The sequence below is a fragment of the Vipera berus genome (assembly GCF_964194415.1).
Source record: "Vipera berus genome assembly, chromosome: 12".
Classification (NCBI taxonomy): Eukaryota; Metazoa; Chordata; class Lepidosauria; order Squamata; family Viperidae; genus Vipera; species Vipera berus.
The window spans coordinates 1258770-1275422 of record NC_138215.1 but is presented as its reverse complement, the minus strand read 5'-3'; the positions used below and the strand labels follow the sequence as shown (position 1 = coordinate 1275422).

Below are 16653 nucleotides of genomic sequence, written 5' to 3'. Positions count from 1 at the left end.
CCCAAAACTACAAAAGATCCCAAGTCCACAACATTCTGCTTTGGGAATTCCTGCTTAACCCAGAGCAAGTCTGTGTCTATTTTACTAGAATGGCCCAGAATGAGGGGTTCTTTTCAAAAGCAATTCAATCGTCTTTCCAATGAAAATGGACTAAAACTCCCATCAGACACATCCAGGCAAGAGATTATGGAGCAAAAGTCCACATTAATGAGGGTATGGAAGTTGCCAGACAGAACTGAAAGGCCAGTCCTATGATTCATATTTATGACGGTCACAGTGTCCCAGCTTAGGGGTCTCCAACCATGGCAACTTTAAGACTTGTGGACTTCAACTCCCAGAATTCTTTAGCCAGCATGGAATTCTGGGAGTTGAAGTTTACAAGTCTTGAGGTTGGAGATCCCTGCAGTCTAGGCAACTTTCTATCGGTAACTTTCCTGCAGTTTTCAAGGAAAAAAGCTATTTTTCACAACCAGCTGGTTTCAATTGTGCCTTTTTCACAGCACGCCAAAGCACTGGGGGATGGAAAGCAGAGGGTTGTGGGTGCCCAATGAAGATTAGAGCAGAAAATAATATTGTGGGTAGCTCAGACAAAAGCAACTCGACTGGAAGCAATCGTAGAAAAGGCAGAGGAGAAATTTGCTGCGTCCCTCTGCAAAACAAGGGTTTCCTGCCTGAGCAGGGGGTTGGACTAGATGACCTCCAAGGTCCCTTCCAACATTATTATTATTATTATTATTATTATTATTATTATTATTATTATTATTATTATTATTATCATCATCATCATCATCATCATCATCATCATCATCATCATTATTAAATCCTTCCATTCCCCACCATCCAGTCATAGCTGAAGAAGCTTCTTGGATGAGAAGCAAAACATCTTCGAAGAAAAACAAGAAAGTCCAGTTGCCTCTTGAAAAAGCACCTTTGGGTGTCACTTAAAAGATGTTGGGACCTCAGTTCGCTGGAAAAAAACAGGATGGCCTGTTTTCTATGGCTATCTTGGATGGTGCTGGTGTTGGTCAACTCTTACTCTGGACAAAACAACTTTGTCCCAATCCATTAAAAGTGACAAACAGTGTAAAATAACTTCTTCAGGGCAATTCAAAGATGAGTCACTGGAGAGAGAAATTGCCCATGAATCAGCTGTAACAGGGATCTCTAACCGTGTCAACTTTATAACTTGTAGACTTCAACTCCCAGAATTCCTCATCCAGCATGGCTGGCTAAGGAATTCTGGGAGTTGAAGTCCACAAGTCATAAAGTTGCCATGGTTGGAGACCCCTGAGCTACAGGACCCAGGAGAAGCAAGCATGCAAGTCTCCGAAACCGCCCCCTTGTACCCCCTGAACTGCCCCTCTGAAATCTGGCGGCAGAAGGATCATTTTTAGAGTTCCTAGTTAAGCTAAAAATTGTGCTTTTAAAAGGTTAAAAAGCATTATCCCATCCCACCAGAGTGACAGCACAGCCCACTTCTTCTAGAGACTGAAACAGAATAATTAGTGGTACCTCACTATTTGTGGTTAATTGGTTTTGAAAGGCATGACAACTACTAAAAGTACTAAAAAAAATGACAAGTACCAAACCATGTGACTAAGGTGTCACCCTTTGTTTCCGGTAGTGAGCTACAAAACAGCTGACACCAACAGGTTCTAGCTTGCACTTTCGAGTACCAAACAAATGATGAATACCAGGACAAAATTTTCACATCAAAATATGTTGAATACCAAATTCGACAAGTTTCAAAGCAGTCAAGTATGACTGTAGGTTAAAAGATTTAAACCCCCCACCACCACAGAGGGTAGCCCATCCCAGTTCCAGCAAAGAACACCATTTGAATATAAGGATAGGTCAGTGTCTACTTCTAGCAACTATGTACATTTTTTTCAGGATTTCACTTGTCATTATTCACCTAAGAAAAAAGCTATATCCTTAAAGTCTGCTTTCATTCCTCCTTGATTTGCATAGCAAAAAAGAGTCAACAAGGAAGTGCACTGTTTTTACAAGAAAAGGAAAAAAACTGCAAGTTTCATCCAGCAGCATTTCCCAACTGTAAAACAAGGTTCACTTTATTTGTTATTTTGCAAATATAACTTACTTCCAAAAGGAAGAAACTGAAGGATACCGCTTGCCAGGGTTGGTCAGTCTGCTGGCAGTGGACCAGTCCCATAAATATTTGGCAATCGGTGGAATACAGAGCTCCCTTCTGCCCTCTTTGACTAAAAAGGGACTAGTTATTGCAACCCCCTCCCTCCTTCCTGAAGGATTCACAAAACAGTCTTCATAATTCAGGATGTATTTCCTTCAGCGTCCCCAGTCAACTAGCCTAGAACTAAGGAGAAATTTCCTAGCGGAATAATTAATAGAAAGTCTTGCCTTCAAAAGTTGTGGGTGCTCCATCGCTGGAGGCTTTCCAGAAGAGACTGGAGTCTGGACAGTCATTTGTCTGAAATCGTTTAGGGTCTCCTGCTTGAGCAGCAGGTTGGACTAGAAGACCTCCAAGGTCCCTTCCTACTCTATTACCGTATTCTATGTTCTATCAGAAAGTGAATTCTTCGAAGCAGCTTTTTTCAATCAGTCTAGCAGAAAGCAAGCTAGTATCTTCCCTGCACCAGCACTATCAACTTACTGAAAACAGGCTTTCTACCTATGTGGGCCTCAGGCAACAGTAAACAGGCCAGCTTCCTCATGTTCTTCTAGTTATCACCTACTCTTTTTCTGCTGGAAAAGCTGATTTCCACCCCATGGCAACTACACTCGATTCCAGCTCCACAGAAATTCAGTAGAAGAGCTCTGATTCATGTTACAGGTACTCCTCAAATTACAACAGTTTGTTTAGTGACTATTTGAAGTTGCAATGGCACTGGAAAAAGTGACTTATGACCATTTTTCACACTTATGACCATTGCAGCATCCTCATGGCCAAATGATCAAATTTTGGGCACTTGGCAACTGGCATGTATTTCTGAGGATTGTGTGTCCAGGGGTTTTGTGATTCCCTTTTGCCACCTTCTGACAAGCAAAGTCAACTGGGAGGGGAGAGCCTGATTCACTTAACAACCCTGTTATTAACTTAACAACTGCAGTGATTCACTTAACAGCTGTGGCAATAAAGGTTGTAAAATGGGGCAAAACTCACTTAACAAATGTGTCATGTAACAACAGAGTTTTAGAAAATGGGCATTAATATATTGTTTTTATTTGCTCTTGTATCTGATCCTCACCCACTAAATCGGGGGTCTCTACATTTGGCAACTTTAAGACAAAGATGGCTGAGGAATTCTGGGAGCTGAAGCCCACAAGTCTTACAAGTTGCCCAAGTTGAAACACTGCGCTAGAGATAATACATTTTATGGTCCCAGTGAAATAAAGCAAAATATGATCCAGGAGAAGCAGCCAAAAGTTCCTTGCCAGGGTGCCAAGGAACTCAGATTGGCTCTTTTATAGTCAAGGGTTGCATTTCAACATTTGCACCCCAGGAATGCAGTTTTGGGACCAACAAAATGGCTGGATCCATAACATCTGTTAACCCATGACTTAGCCATCATTTTGAATGGTTTACAATGAGTGGATTAATACATACACATAGTCCCCAAAGTCACAACGGACCTCCTCAGTAAAGTGACCACATGTCAAACAATCAGCACATGGTCCACATCTATGGTCATCTGTAGCATCCCCTGGTCGCATGACTGTGTTTTATACCATTGGTTCCCTTAACAATGACAAAAAAGGACATAAAATTGGATAGCTCATGTGAATGACCTGTTTTATGATCATCATGACTTATGATCGTGATGGGCAAGCTCTACTACGGTCATAAGTCGGGGACTAACTGTAATGGTAAACTAGAGATGTTTTATGTTTGGGGGCTGAAGGTTTGCTGGAGACAGCCCATTCAAAAGGGAGCCATAGCAGGGAAACAAAGAACACTAAAAACTCTATCACCATCTTCCCCAAAAAACAAAGTCATGCAGGATCTAATCTGGGTCGGTCACTCGTGCTGGAGCCCATCTTTGGGAAGCTTCTCTCTCTGGAGGAATGGGTCCTTTGGGCTGTTCTGTGTGCTGTATTTATATGGTGTCTGTTGTATGTGGGGGATTTTAGATGTTGATTGGGGTGTTGATGGCTGGCAATTAAGTTGTTGGCTGTCATTTGACTGTGCTGCCCAGCCCTCTCTTCCTCTGTGCTTGATAAGCTGGTGGTAAATGGGCACTCCTGTTGACCGATGAGGGGCCCATTTCCCAGGCTTCCATCACATCCCTGGCTGTTTTTGTGCCTGCTCGTCCAACAATCTTAGTAGTTGAATGTATGCCCTTCTTCAACGCAGTGTGAGGTTACTAGAACGGTCTCCTCCTCCTGACCGCCATTCGCTTGTGTTCTTGCAATCTGATGGTAACCTAAAGATCCTGGTTACGCAGGGAGGAAACGGGTCCATTTTTGAGTCCGTGGAAGGGGGAAGTGAGAGAAAGGGAGTATCTCCACCTTAGTTACACCAGGTAGAAGTCAATTTGGAGAATTTCTTCCACAGGCTTTCAAAATGCTTGTCAGATTACCCTCCTCATCATAAAATCTTCCCAGAAAACCAAACATCAGAAGAAGCTGGGAAAGTGGCATAGTTTAGCAAGTTCGCACTGGAAGGCCCAACTATGGGAAGCAAAGAATTTGGATGATAACTCCAATGTGAGGCCTCAAGTCCCCCCCCCCTCAGGCTCCATACACCCCCTTGATAATTTCAGAGGTTGGAAAGTTTAGAGGTCGAGGGCCAACTCCCTTAGAAGGCACAAGGTTGGGCTAATACTGGGGTGGGGAGGGGCAAGTCACCCATTAAGTTGTGTCTTCAAGGTTGCTTGATCCCAGAACTCTTCTTGCAGGGTTGCAAGAAGAATGCTGCTGCCTGTGTATGGATTGTGAAAGTCCACGTGGCTAAGCCAGAAAACTGCTGGAAGAATATTCTGTGGATGGATGAGACCAAAACAGAACTTTTTGGCTTGAGTAAAATTGTCATGTTTAGCAAAAGGCAAACATTGCATTCCAGCAGAGCAACCTTATCACATATGTGAAACGTGGCAGTATCATGGTTTGGTTCTGCTTTGCTGCCTGTGGACCAGGATGATGTCCCCCACTGATGGACCTGTGAATCCTGAATCGTGTCCCCAAATTCTACAGGAAAGTGGCAGGACGTATGCTTGTGAACTGAAGCTCGGGAGAAAGTGGGCTAGGCAGCAAGACCACGATCCAAAACACACAAAAGTTATGACGAAAGGATGGATACAGCAGAGGGCAATGAATGCTTTGGAGTCGCCATGTCCAAGTCCTGACTTTAATCCTCTGGAAAAGTTGGGGAAGGAAGGCAATTCATGTGAGGAAACACAATATCCCTGAGGTGAAGCTGTTCAGAAAGGAGAAAAGGGCAAAACTTTCTCTGAGCAGAAGTGCAGGACTTGATCGGCAGTTATCAGAAATGTTTATTTGGGCAGTTGTTGCTCTCCGATGGAGGCACACCAGTTACTGAATGCAAAGGAACCAAAAAAAAAGGTTGCTTGATCCCATCTGGAAGAGTTTGGCCCAACAGCTTCTTTTGTTGTTATATTCTCCTTAGATGTAAAGATTTTTTAAAATTACAAGTAGTCCTCAATTTATAACCACAACCAAACCCAAATTTTCTGCTGCTATGCAAGATAGTTAAGTAAATTTTGCCTTTTTGCGACCTTTCTTGCCACAGTTAAGTGAATCACTGCTGTTGTTAAGTTAGTAACACAGTTGTTAAGTGAATCTGACTTCCCCATTGACTTTGCTTTTCAGAAGGTTGCAAAAGGTGATCACATGACTCGGGGACAATACAACTTTATGACAGACATGCCAGTTGTCAATCACCTGAATTTTGATCATGTGACCTTGGGTCATAAATAGCAATAGCAGCTAAGACTTATATACCGCTTCACAGGGCTTTACAGCCCTTTCTAAGCAGTTTACAGAGTCAGCCTATTGCCCCACCCCTAACTATCTGACTCCTCATTTTACTGACCTTGGAAGGATGGAAGGCCAGTTAACCTTGAGCAGGTGAGAATCAAACTGCTGTGGGCGGAATTAGCCTGCAATACTGCATTTTGACCACCACGGCTTCACACATAAAATGTGAAGAATGGTCATACATCACTATTTTTGGTGCCTCTGTAACTCTGAATGGTCACTAAATGATTGGTTGTACGTCAAGGACTACCTATATGCCTTATCCTGGAGAACCAAGGAAGGGTTTGCAAAAACTGAAATGTGGGTGGTGTGCATGTAGGAGAACCAGCGAGTGTGAAGACTATGAAAACCAGGGTTGAGGGGGGAGTGAAAATGTTCAAAATTTTATATTTATAAAAGTCATAAGATAATTAAAAATATGTTATATGTTGATGTTACTATTACATGCATAAATACTAAAAATGTTTATATTCAACTTGGTTTGTACTGAAAATATTAAAAATTATATTTGTTTAATATGGGAGATTACAAAAGGAGATTACAGGAAGGAGAGAGGATCAAGTAATATATTACCAACATATTAATTGTAGAAATTAATTATCATTGTTTTAAATATATGAACCCAGACAACACTGTTCACGAAGCACCAAAGATTGTTGTTGTAAAAAATTAATAAACATATTTTTTTTAAAAAGAAAATGTTCAAAGGTTTATTCAGAGTCCTTGAGCCTTTGATGTTCTTTCCTACTTACCCACCCCCCCCCAACCAGCTGGCTCTCGCCACCTCAGTCTCACAGCAAAGGCCAAAGACAGGGACGCTGGCATCCAGGGCATCCATTTGAGTAATACATTTCCGCCTTTAAAATGCTGCTTTTTGCCTTTCAAATATTTTGGCTTCTTTGGTTTGCAAAAACCCAGAAAGGGGGACGGGTGGAGAGTGCAGAGCGGGGTTGGAACAGCTCAAAGGCTTGGCCAGGAATCTACCCTGAAGTCCCTCAGCTGTTCAAAGGCTTTGAGATCTTAACCAGAAGCAGTAGGTGCCATTTCCCAGAGCTGAATCTTCACAAACAGCCTCTGTTCAGGTCAGAAGGTTTGGGGAATCAGAGTTGTTTTTTTGGAGTCTCTCTTGCCTGCTTCACTTCGAAAGTTTAAACTTTCTCATCTTTCTCCTCTTCTACGTTTTTTAAAAAAGGATCCTTCCAACGTCCAATTCCCTGTTTCTTCTTTTTAGACCAGGATGTCCAAGCTTGGCAACTTTAAGACTTGTGGACTTCAACTCCCAGAATTCCCCAGTCAGAATGGCTGGCTGGGGAATTCTGGGAGTTAAGATTAGACACCTCCGATGTAGACTGATGTAGCCTGACATCTCCGATGTAGACGCCATGGTTGTAAGTGAAAAACAGACATCAGTCACTTTTTTAATGCCGTCATAACATTAAACCATCACCAAATGAATGGCTGTAAGTCAAGGACTACCTTTACTCAGTTCTGCATTTCCTAATTTGGCACCCCAGAAACACATTGAAAGGCACAATCATCATGCAAACTGTTTTTCCATCTGAAAATGCATCTTGCCTGGTGAAGAATTCTGTCCAAACACACCCTATGTAGCTTACTGATTTTGTTTCTGCTTCCAAAATGAAAGTGAGTAAACTTAATGTAAGGATAGGGAAAATTCACAAATTACAGATCCTTTCAAGAACATTGCTAAAAGCTTCAATTTAAAAAGTAGCTAATTTATGGCACCAACAATCCTGCCCATCAAGCTGTATTGTTTTCAGGAGAAATACAAAAAAATAATAATTCTGAGGAGGTTAGATGACACCAGAAAGGGAAAATAGAAGGGGCTTTTCTTTCTTTAAATACTACCTTTCATCTGAAAAGGTAAGGAATTTTATGAGCTTGTTTTGATGCGGGTTGTAAAGTGGCTGCTGCAGTCATTAAAAGAACCCATTGCTTGCAAGGGGGTGTTTTTGTCAAACCCCCCCCCAATAAAAGCTAGTTTTCAGCAAAAACATTGTAAATCATGGTCATGTGCCTGATGCAAACGGCCATAATTTCAAGCCAGTTGCCAAGGGCCCAAAATGCAGTCTTGTGGGTGGGTGCATCGCAACTAGGTTTTAAGTACTTTTGAGAGGATTGGTCATAACTTCAAAATGGTCCCTAAGTGATCGGTTGTAAGTCAAGGACTATCTGTAATAGCAAACTTGCAAGATAACTGAAAAACCAGGATTGGCTGTAAACAGAGAGAACGAGGGTCTTGATCTGCTGGACTCAGTCCAATACCTGCCAAAGCCTCCCAGTTAGAACTGGACAAACTTCACGGCTTCTCAGTCATATGGGAATCCAAGGGTATCTTTTGCACTGACTGTGTACACTTGGGGCAAACTAAGCAATCCATAAACATTCTGTGAAGGCCAAAGTGAGGTTCACAAAAGGGAATATTCAACTTTCCCTCAAATAATGCAGTGGAGCATTATTTGGGGTGGGTGGGAGGAAAGGTGGTTTCCCAGGTCCAATATGCATTAAGTCCAACCAAAAAGATGGGCCACACGTGAAAGACGGGCCAGGGAAGGTAGGTGAAATTTCTTCTATCTTCTCACCATACTGTAGAAGAAAGTGGGCCAAGGGCAGGAGATCACAAGGCCACCGACCGAATCTTCTGCCCTGTGTCTCCTTGACTAGCATTTTTATTGGATTGCTGGTGATTACATTAAATGTTTAAAGCGGTTCTCCCGTGACGGTGGCCAAGTCCTGAGGTCACGGGATTCCCTTTTGTGACCTTCTGACAAGCAAAGTCAAGGGGGAAGCCAGATTCCAATACTTGCTCTCTACATGGGGCTGCCCTTGAGAACCACTCGGAGGCTTCAACTGGTGCAGAATGCGGCCGCGCGAGTTGTGATGGGGGTTTCCCGATACTCCCATGTAACACCTCTCCTCCGCAAGTTGCATTGGCTTCCAGTTGCCCTCCGGGTGAGATTCAAGGTGCTGGTGATGACCTATAAAGCCCTAAATGGCATGGATCTGGACTACCTATGGAAACACCTGCTGCTGGCGTCAACTTCCCTTCGTCCTGTGCGCTCCCACAGAGAGGGCCTCCTCAGGGTGCCGTCGGTCAGGGATTGCCGGCTGGCAGCCCCCAGGGGGAGAGCATTCTCTGTGGGCGCGCCAGCCCTTTGGAATCAACTGCCTGTTGAGCTCTGGACAGCTCCCGACCTTCGCTCTTTCCTTCGCTCTTTCCACCGTGATCTGAAGACTTGGTTGTTTGAACAGGCCAGCCTGGACTAAGGGTTTGAGTTTATTTTAACTATTTATTGTTAGGGCCAATTAATTTAATTTTCAACTTTTGTATGTTGCATTTTATGCAACATACAAAATCAACAATCAACCAGTGGAACAGCTTGCCTCCAGAAGTTGTGGATGCTCCATCACTGGAGATTTTTAAGAAGAGACTAGACAGTCATTTATCTGAAATGGTATAGGTTCTCCTGCTCTAGTAGGGGGCTGGACTAGAAGATTCTATTCTATTCTATTCTATTCTATTCTATTCTATTCTATTCTATTCTATTCTATTCTATTCTATTCTATTCTATTCTATTCACGTTTGCCCTCCCACCCATCCCAGAAAGGAAAGGCAAAGTCCGACCCCTCAACGTCTCTATTGAGGACCCAAACTCTTCATCAGACTCATCCAATGGACCCTGCTTGGGATCAATCTCAAGAGCCTTTGGGCAATGTTGCCTCCCCTAAAGGGCAGCTGCCCAAGGAACTGGGGGTACGGTTCCACCAATTCACCACCAGCATCTGGCCGTTCTGCTTGCCAATCCAGGCAACTTCAACCAAAGCACATCTGCTGCCTCCCAGACTGAGGAAAGCTGATCTTGGAAACCACTCTCGGATCACAACTGTTGCTTTAGTCTGGCGACTCAAGAGTTAAACCACAGCAAGCCTCTTATCCTATAGATGTAACTCTGCTCACTGGGGAAAGATAAATAACAGACATTAGACTCTTATGAAAAGCTGAGCCACTTGAAATTCCACAGTAGGAGATGGGCAGATCCAATTACACTACCATTTTGGTTACAAAGTGATCGTTATTTTGTTCTAGCAGAAAAGTTTAAGCCCACTTTTTTCCTTCTTCTGATGGTTATGCAAAGGTAAGATGCCACATGTACCCACCACCTTTTGCCCTGGAAGTAAAGAGCATCTGGACACTGATCCACAGCTCATTTAAAGAGAGAGAATCAGTGCTGGGTCACACAAAATGTTTCGGAGCTCACCCTCCAAAAGTTGATAGTAAAAGTGCCTTATGTTGCCCCCTCCCTCCCCCGCTCTCGGTCAGTGGTCAGAATCTTGACTTGACTTGAGCTTCAGAGCTGGGTCAGGAGCCAAGACAGGCTGAGTTATACCACGCAAGCACATGTCCCTTCCTGAGGCCCAAAAAATATCTCACATTCCTACACGCTGGAATCAAATTTCTGGAAGCTTCCTCAACCTTTCCTCTCAGAGTTGGCACACAATCCATCTTGAGGGGGGGAAAAAAGCATGAGCATCACTCAGGCTTTACTGTTTCCTGAGCATGAGGCTGTGGAAATGGTAGAATCTGGACCAGCTCCGGTTTTGGATCTTAAATTTCCACCATGTTTTGAGTAAGCAACACATTTGCAGGAGTTCATTAGCTCCAGCAGCTTTTAGGAGCAATTGCAATGAGCAGGAAACATTCCAGGGTGGATAAATTAAAGTTCACCCACAGACAAGGATCTGTACTGAAATACAACCTAATGGAATATCATATTCCTATGCTGGGGCCTGGAAAACAAAAGGTATACAGGTAGTCCTTGACTTATAACAGTTTGTATAGTGACTGTTCGTAGTTACAACGGCACTGAAAAAAGTGACTTCCGCCCGTTTTTCACACAACTGTTGCAGCAATCCCCCTGGTCACATGATCAAAATTCAGACATTGGCAACTGACTCATACTTATGACAGTCACCATGTCCAGGGGTGACACGATCCTCTTTTACGACCTTCTGACAAGCAAAGTCAATGGGGAAGCCAGATTCACTTAACAATTGCAGTGATTCACTTAACAACTGCGGCAAGAAAGGTGCGGTAACAACTGCCTTTGCTGCTTAACAATGGAAATTTTGGATTCAGTTGTGGTTATAAGTCAAGGACCACCTGAAGTGCAGTTCTAACCTCAGCATCTGCCAAGCTGTGTGCCTGTCTGTGACTAAGGGGCCAAACTGCCCTCAGGAACAGCCAGTGACCCCTCAGCAGATGGCCTGGATGGAGCCACCAGGGCCACTTTCTCACCCCCTTTCCCTCCGCTCTGTGCCCCTCCCCGTCATCAACACAGCCAGGCTTCCTGAGAGCCAAACTTCAGGGGGGCTTCTCAGCCGTTACCTTTCCTCTAAATACAATCACCAAGAACCACATTATTTATAAGGCAACAAACAAGGGCCCGCGAGCATCTTAGTGAACTCTAAACATAAACCAAACACAAAGCACATTTTCAAAAGAGGACCTAAAATCAGTAATGTGATTTTTTCCCCTGCTTCCCTACACTGGTAGTTTCACAAACAATAATAAGAGAAGGGTGAGAGTGAGGCTATCGAAGTTCCTGAGCAAACAGTCCTGCAAAACAGGAAGACCATTCCTGGACTCCTTGCTAAAAACAGGGCAGGAACACTTTTTGAAACAGGAGAGGTGACATGCATGTCTGTGTGTATAGAAGTCACATGCACACACATGTGCATTTGTATGTGTTTCAAAGCAGTAATATACTATATTCAGAAGGAAAATCTACTAGCAATTTAAGTAATATACAGGAGGGGTTGGGGTTTATTCTTTCCTACAAAAAACATAAACAAATTAATATTTCGGAAATACTTGTCAAGAATCAAGCTTCAGGTTACAAATAGAACCAGCTGAAGCTTATTTTCAAATATGAGCATTCAGCCTATTTTTGGAGACACGAATATTCAGATAAATGAAAATATTTACACAAAACACATTTGTAGTCTATTTGAGGAAAACCCATTGGCTATGAAAGATACTAGTTTTCAGTACCACCATCAAATATCTGTTTCTCTTCTTTCCTTGTTAATTCTTAACGAGTTTGACAAATGCAGATTTCTGGAGCTGAGAGAGTTTGTCAGAATGTATTTCATGCTTTCCCTGTACTGATAGAATGCATTACTTTGCACATCTTAGCAGTACCAGTGCCAAAGGCATATAAACATGGGGAACTCTTATTGGGATTGGCAAGTGATCCATAGTGCCAAGTCCATGTTAGGAGATCCTGAGAGAGAGGAAGTACAAGTAGTCCTCGCAGGGCTTTTTTTCTCATAGAACGCTCAGAATGGAGTTCCAGCACCTTTTTTGGATGGAACCTTGTAGGGCAGGCAAGGCGGGTTGTATGACATGTGTGAGTTCCGGCACCTTTTTCTTTTACAAAAAAAGCACTGAGTCCTCGACATACGACCACAATTGAGCCCAAAATTTATATTGCTAAGAGAGACAGTAGTTAAGTGAATTTTGCCTCATTTTACAACTTTTCTTGCAACAGTAAATCACTGCAGTCATAAATATGAACCAGCTGCTAAGCATCTGAATTTCGATCACGTGATCATGAGGATACTGCAATGGTCTTAACTGTGACAACAGTCATAAGTCACTTTCTTCCGTGCTGTCATAACTTTGAATGGTCACTAAGTGAACTATTGTAAGACAAGTACTACCTGTATATTAACTAGCTTTTCCTTGTGAAGGCATTTTGATTCTTGTTATTTAACACTGGGACCACCTCTGTTGCTGTTTTAGTACACACGGTTCTAAGGTGCTTTTTTCAAAAGGTGACAACTTTCTTGGTTTTGGCTCCAAAACGTTTTGTTTCTCATCCAAGAAGCTACTTCAGTTCTCCAGAACTGATGAAGATTCTTAGATGAGAAGCGAAACATCTTAAAGGAAAAACAAAGACAGTTCAGTTGCCTTTTGAAAAAATGCCTTTGGGACAACCATGACCTACCTGGGTGAGAATCTCCATAGACGTTTTAGTACACAAGGTATTTTTCTTCAGAAAGAAAAAACAACATTGTATTCCACACATTTAAAGATCTACCTACCAGAAAAGTCTCTGATGACAGTAGGTGAATTTGTAGCCTCCGTCTCAGTGTAGGACAATGTGGAATTTGAAAGGTCTAGGAAGCAGAGGAAAAAAGGCACATGTTATTTCCAAGATCGTCAATCATTTTACCATCCCAAGAAGCATTCCCACAAGGGCTGCCCAACGGTTCTGATTCAATTCCCCAAAGCTGCCTTCACATCTATAGGAGGGAGCACTCATACGACTTGTCTACTTTCCCATAAAGCAGCCACATAGTTTCCAGGGATTCCAGAAAACAGCTGAAAGCAGAGTTTTGCCATCTGAGAAGGACACAGCTGCTTTAAAAAGGTGCAGACAGATTCTATACTTTAGCTCAAAAACACCTTTTTGGAGTCAAATCCAAAACACTGCACAGCTCTGGTTTGTACTGCAAAAGTCTTAGTTTGAACCGCAGGCATCATTTTAAATCATGGTTTATAAAAGCAAAAGTGGAAGGACAACATGTCTTTTTTCAGCAACAATAGTTAAAACAGCTGTGGTTTAATGCACTTTGTGAACCTAGAAGCAACTGCTGCCTTTTCTGCTCCTGCCTTCTTGCCTGGCTGACTTTTAAGTAGCTCTCTTGATGAAAATATAGGAAATCAAGCCCGAATCCTGATTATGAAATACTCCTCTTTCTTTTTAGAGGAAGAAGCAAGAAAGATTGGGGGGGGGGGGGAAATGACCAGTAATATACTTGCAACTAACCCTTATCTTTGCATAGGCCTTTTTAAGAAAGTCTTTTTCAGCCCTTCCCAAAGGAAGAATTACTTCTTTCCTAGCAAGAACAAAACAGTAACTCTGGCTAGCTCTTAAGACATCAATAAGAGGGGGGGGGGAATTGTACTAGACTTACGATCATAATTGAAGCCAAAATTTCCACTTCCAAATATGATAATTGAGTTTTGCCGCATTTTATGACCTTTTTTGCCACAGTTGTTACGTGAATCACTGCAGTTGTTAACTTAGTAATATGGCTCAATGAATAAGTCTTTCCCATTGATTTTGCTTCTTAGAAGATCCCAAAAGGGGATCATATGATCGCAGGACAACTGCAACCATCATAAATATGAGTCCATTGCCAAGAATCCAAATTTTGATCACTTGACCATGGGGATGCTACAACGGTCATAAGTGTGAAAAACGGTCATAAGTCACTTTTTTCAATGCCATTGTAACTTTGAACAGTCATTAAATGAACTGCTGTAAGTCGAGGACTACCTATAATGTAGGTATTTCTAAGGAATTGCCCTGAGAAGATAAGTTCCTGGAAGTTATCGCCATAGAAAGCTGCCTTCTACAAGGTGAAATCACCAGTCTCTCCTGTGTGGATGCCGTTCACCAAGGTTTTTCTCCTAACCTAACCAGACACGACTGAAGGGTTCTTTTTTTTCCAATGCACAAACAACACTGGCAAGATTTCGGCCTCCAAAATAACCCAGGTTGAGGGGACTGAACAAGTAAGAACTTGGAGCTCCATGGCTAAGGTTACACTAAGCCTCCAAACAACTCATTGTTACTATACTTAATTATCACTATTAAAATTCTTGAAGCTGTTTATTCTTGTTTCCTTCCTTCCTTCCTCCCCTGTAGAGACCAAGAAAACTTTGTTTTAACAAGTTAAAAGTCTTTTGTTAGACTCTCCCTTTCTCCCCTTCACTTGTACCATTTTATCTAAAAGTCGGCTCCAAAATCAATTTGTTATTGTTGGTTTTCCCTTTTCTTTTCAATCCTGCTGGTTCAAAAAGCAAGGTTCCAATACGTGAATTCAGAGATCCTCATCTACCAAGAACACCCTTACTATCCAGGGTGGAGACGATAAGGGAAGTCCTCGACCTACGGCCACAATTGAGCCCAAAATTTCTGATGCTAACCAAGACAGTTGTTAAGTGAGTTTTGCTCCACTTTATGACTTTTCTGGCCACAGTTGTTAAGTGAATCACTGCAGTGGTTAAGTTAGTAACACAGTTGTTACTAACAGTCATACATGACACACACACCCAGGACACTCTGACCGTCATAAATATGAATCAGTGACCCGGGGGGATTGCTGCAACAGTTGGAAATATGCAAGATAGCTATAAATCAGTTTTTCCAGTGTCGTAAGTTTGAATGACCACTAAATGAACTGTTGTAAGTTGAGGACTGCCTGTACTTGATTTCTTTTTTTGCAAATAAAAAATTATCCACAAAATTGTACAACGAAATACCATACAGTCAGGAAGACTGATAATCCACTTTGCTATACCACTTTGTTATACCCTGGGACCTTTGGAGGACTGCCAGGCCACCACATTGTCCACTAGTCCTTATCTTGATTATTTCTGGATGACAATGAGTATAACATGGGGCCCAGCAAACTGATTGTAACCCATTATTTATACCTGAGGAATCCACCACATCTTTGAAAAACGTCTCACTTGGAGAATTTATGGGTATGCAGGGAGTTTGGTTTGATGGGTCCCACGTTCTGCAGGTGTCATCTACATCAGGGGTCCCCAGCCCCCAGGCAGCATGGCCCACTGCCGGGCTGTGGCCTATTCCAAACCAGGCCACATGAGTGGTGGGTGGGCTGGCATGCATGTGCGCATGCAGCTCCACTTGCGCGAGTGGGGGGGCGGTTTCCCCCCTTCAGCCTGGCTGCCAAGCCACAAAGGTTGGGGACCGCTGATCCAGATGAAATGGATGTGGTCCAGATTGCTACATAACTAGTATAGGTAGTCTTGCAGTTACATCCATTCATTTAGTGATCGTTCAGAGTTATGATGTCACTGAACAAAGTGATTTATGACCAGTTTTCACACTTATGGCTGTTGCAGCATCCTCATGGTCATGTGATCAAAATTCAAACGCTTGCAAACTGGCATGTATTTATAATTGTTGCACTGTCTCGACGTCGTTTGATCACCATTTGTAACTTTCCAGATTGCTACTGGCACCGCGAGTAGATGGCATGGTGCCCTCAAGAGATCCTTCTCTGAGAAGCAGCAGGAGAAGGTGAGAGCCACTGTGAGGGACCAAGGTTAGACTTCCAAGTCTTGTTAGAATTGCCTCCTCTGAAATTTTGGACTCAGCCCAAAGTAAGAACAACACATGCCTAATTCATCTGCAGGGGAGACAGAAGTCCTGGACCAGTGATGGTGAACCTTTTGGGCTCAGCAGATCAAAATTCAGAAAATGCCTACCTTGGTTCTGCTGAGCTCTCTCAATCTGACTCTCTTTCAATCTCTCTCACACACACAAGGAAAGCCTCTCCACATGTCCTCTCTGGACACTCTGGACTTCTGTAATTTTCGGAGGCTCCAGGGGTTTTCAGAGAGCAGGGCCCTCTCACACAGATTCCAGAGGGTCAAGAGGCCTGGCATGTCACCTGTGACACGTGTCATAGGTTCACCATCATCATTCTAGATCGGGGTCCCCAACCCCCGGTCCCTGGACCAGCACCAGGCCACGGCATGCCAGAAACCAGGCCACACAAACAAGCAAATCCCCATCTGCGGAGTGCAGGCAGCACACCAAACCAGGCCCC

At 43.0% G+C, this 16653-nt stretch overlaps 1 protein-coding gene across 1 annotated transcript in view; it reads right to left on the bottom strand.

Moving 5' to 3' along the window:
- The window catches only part of SMAD6 (SMAD family member 6), a 73954-nt gene that overhangs the window by 43808 nt on the left and 13493 nt on the right, over window positions 1–16653 (bottom strand). Inside the window, exon 3 of the mRNA XM_081337298.1 lies at window positions 13105–13179. Coding sequence (XP_081193424.1) covers window positions 13105–13179 — 75 coding nt within the window. The remainder of the gene's footprint in view (window positions 1–13104; window positions 13180–16653) is intronic.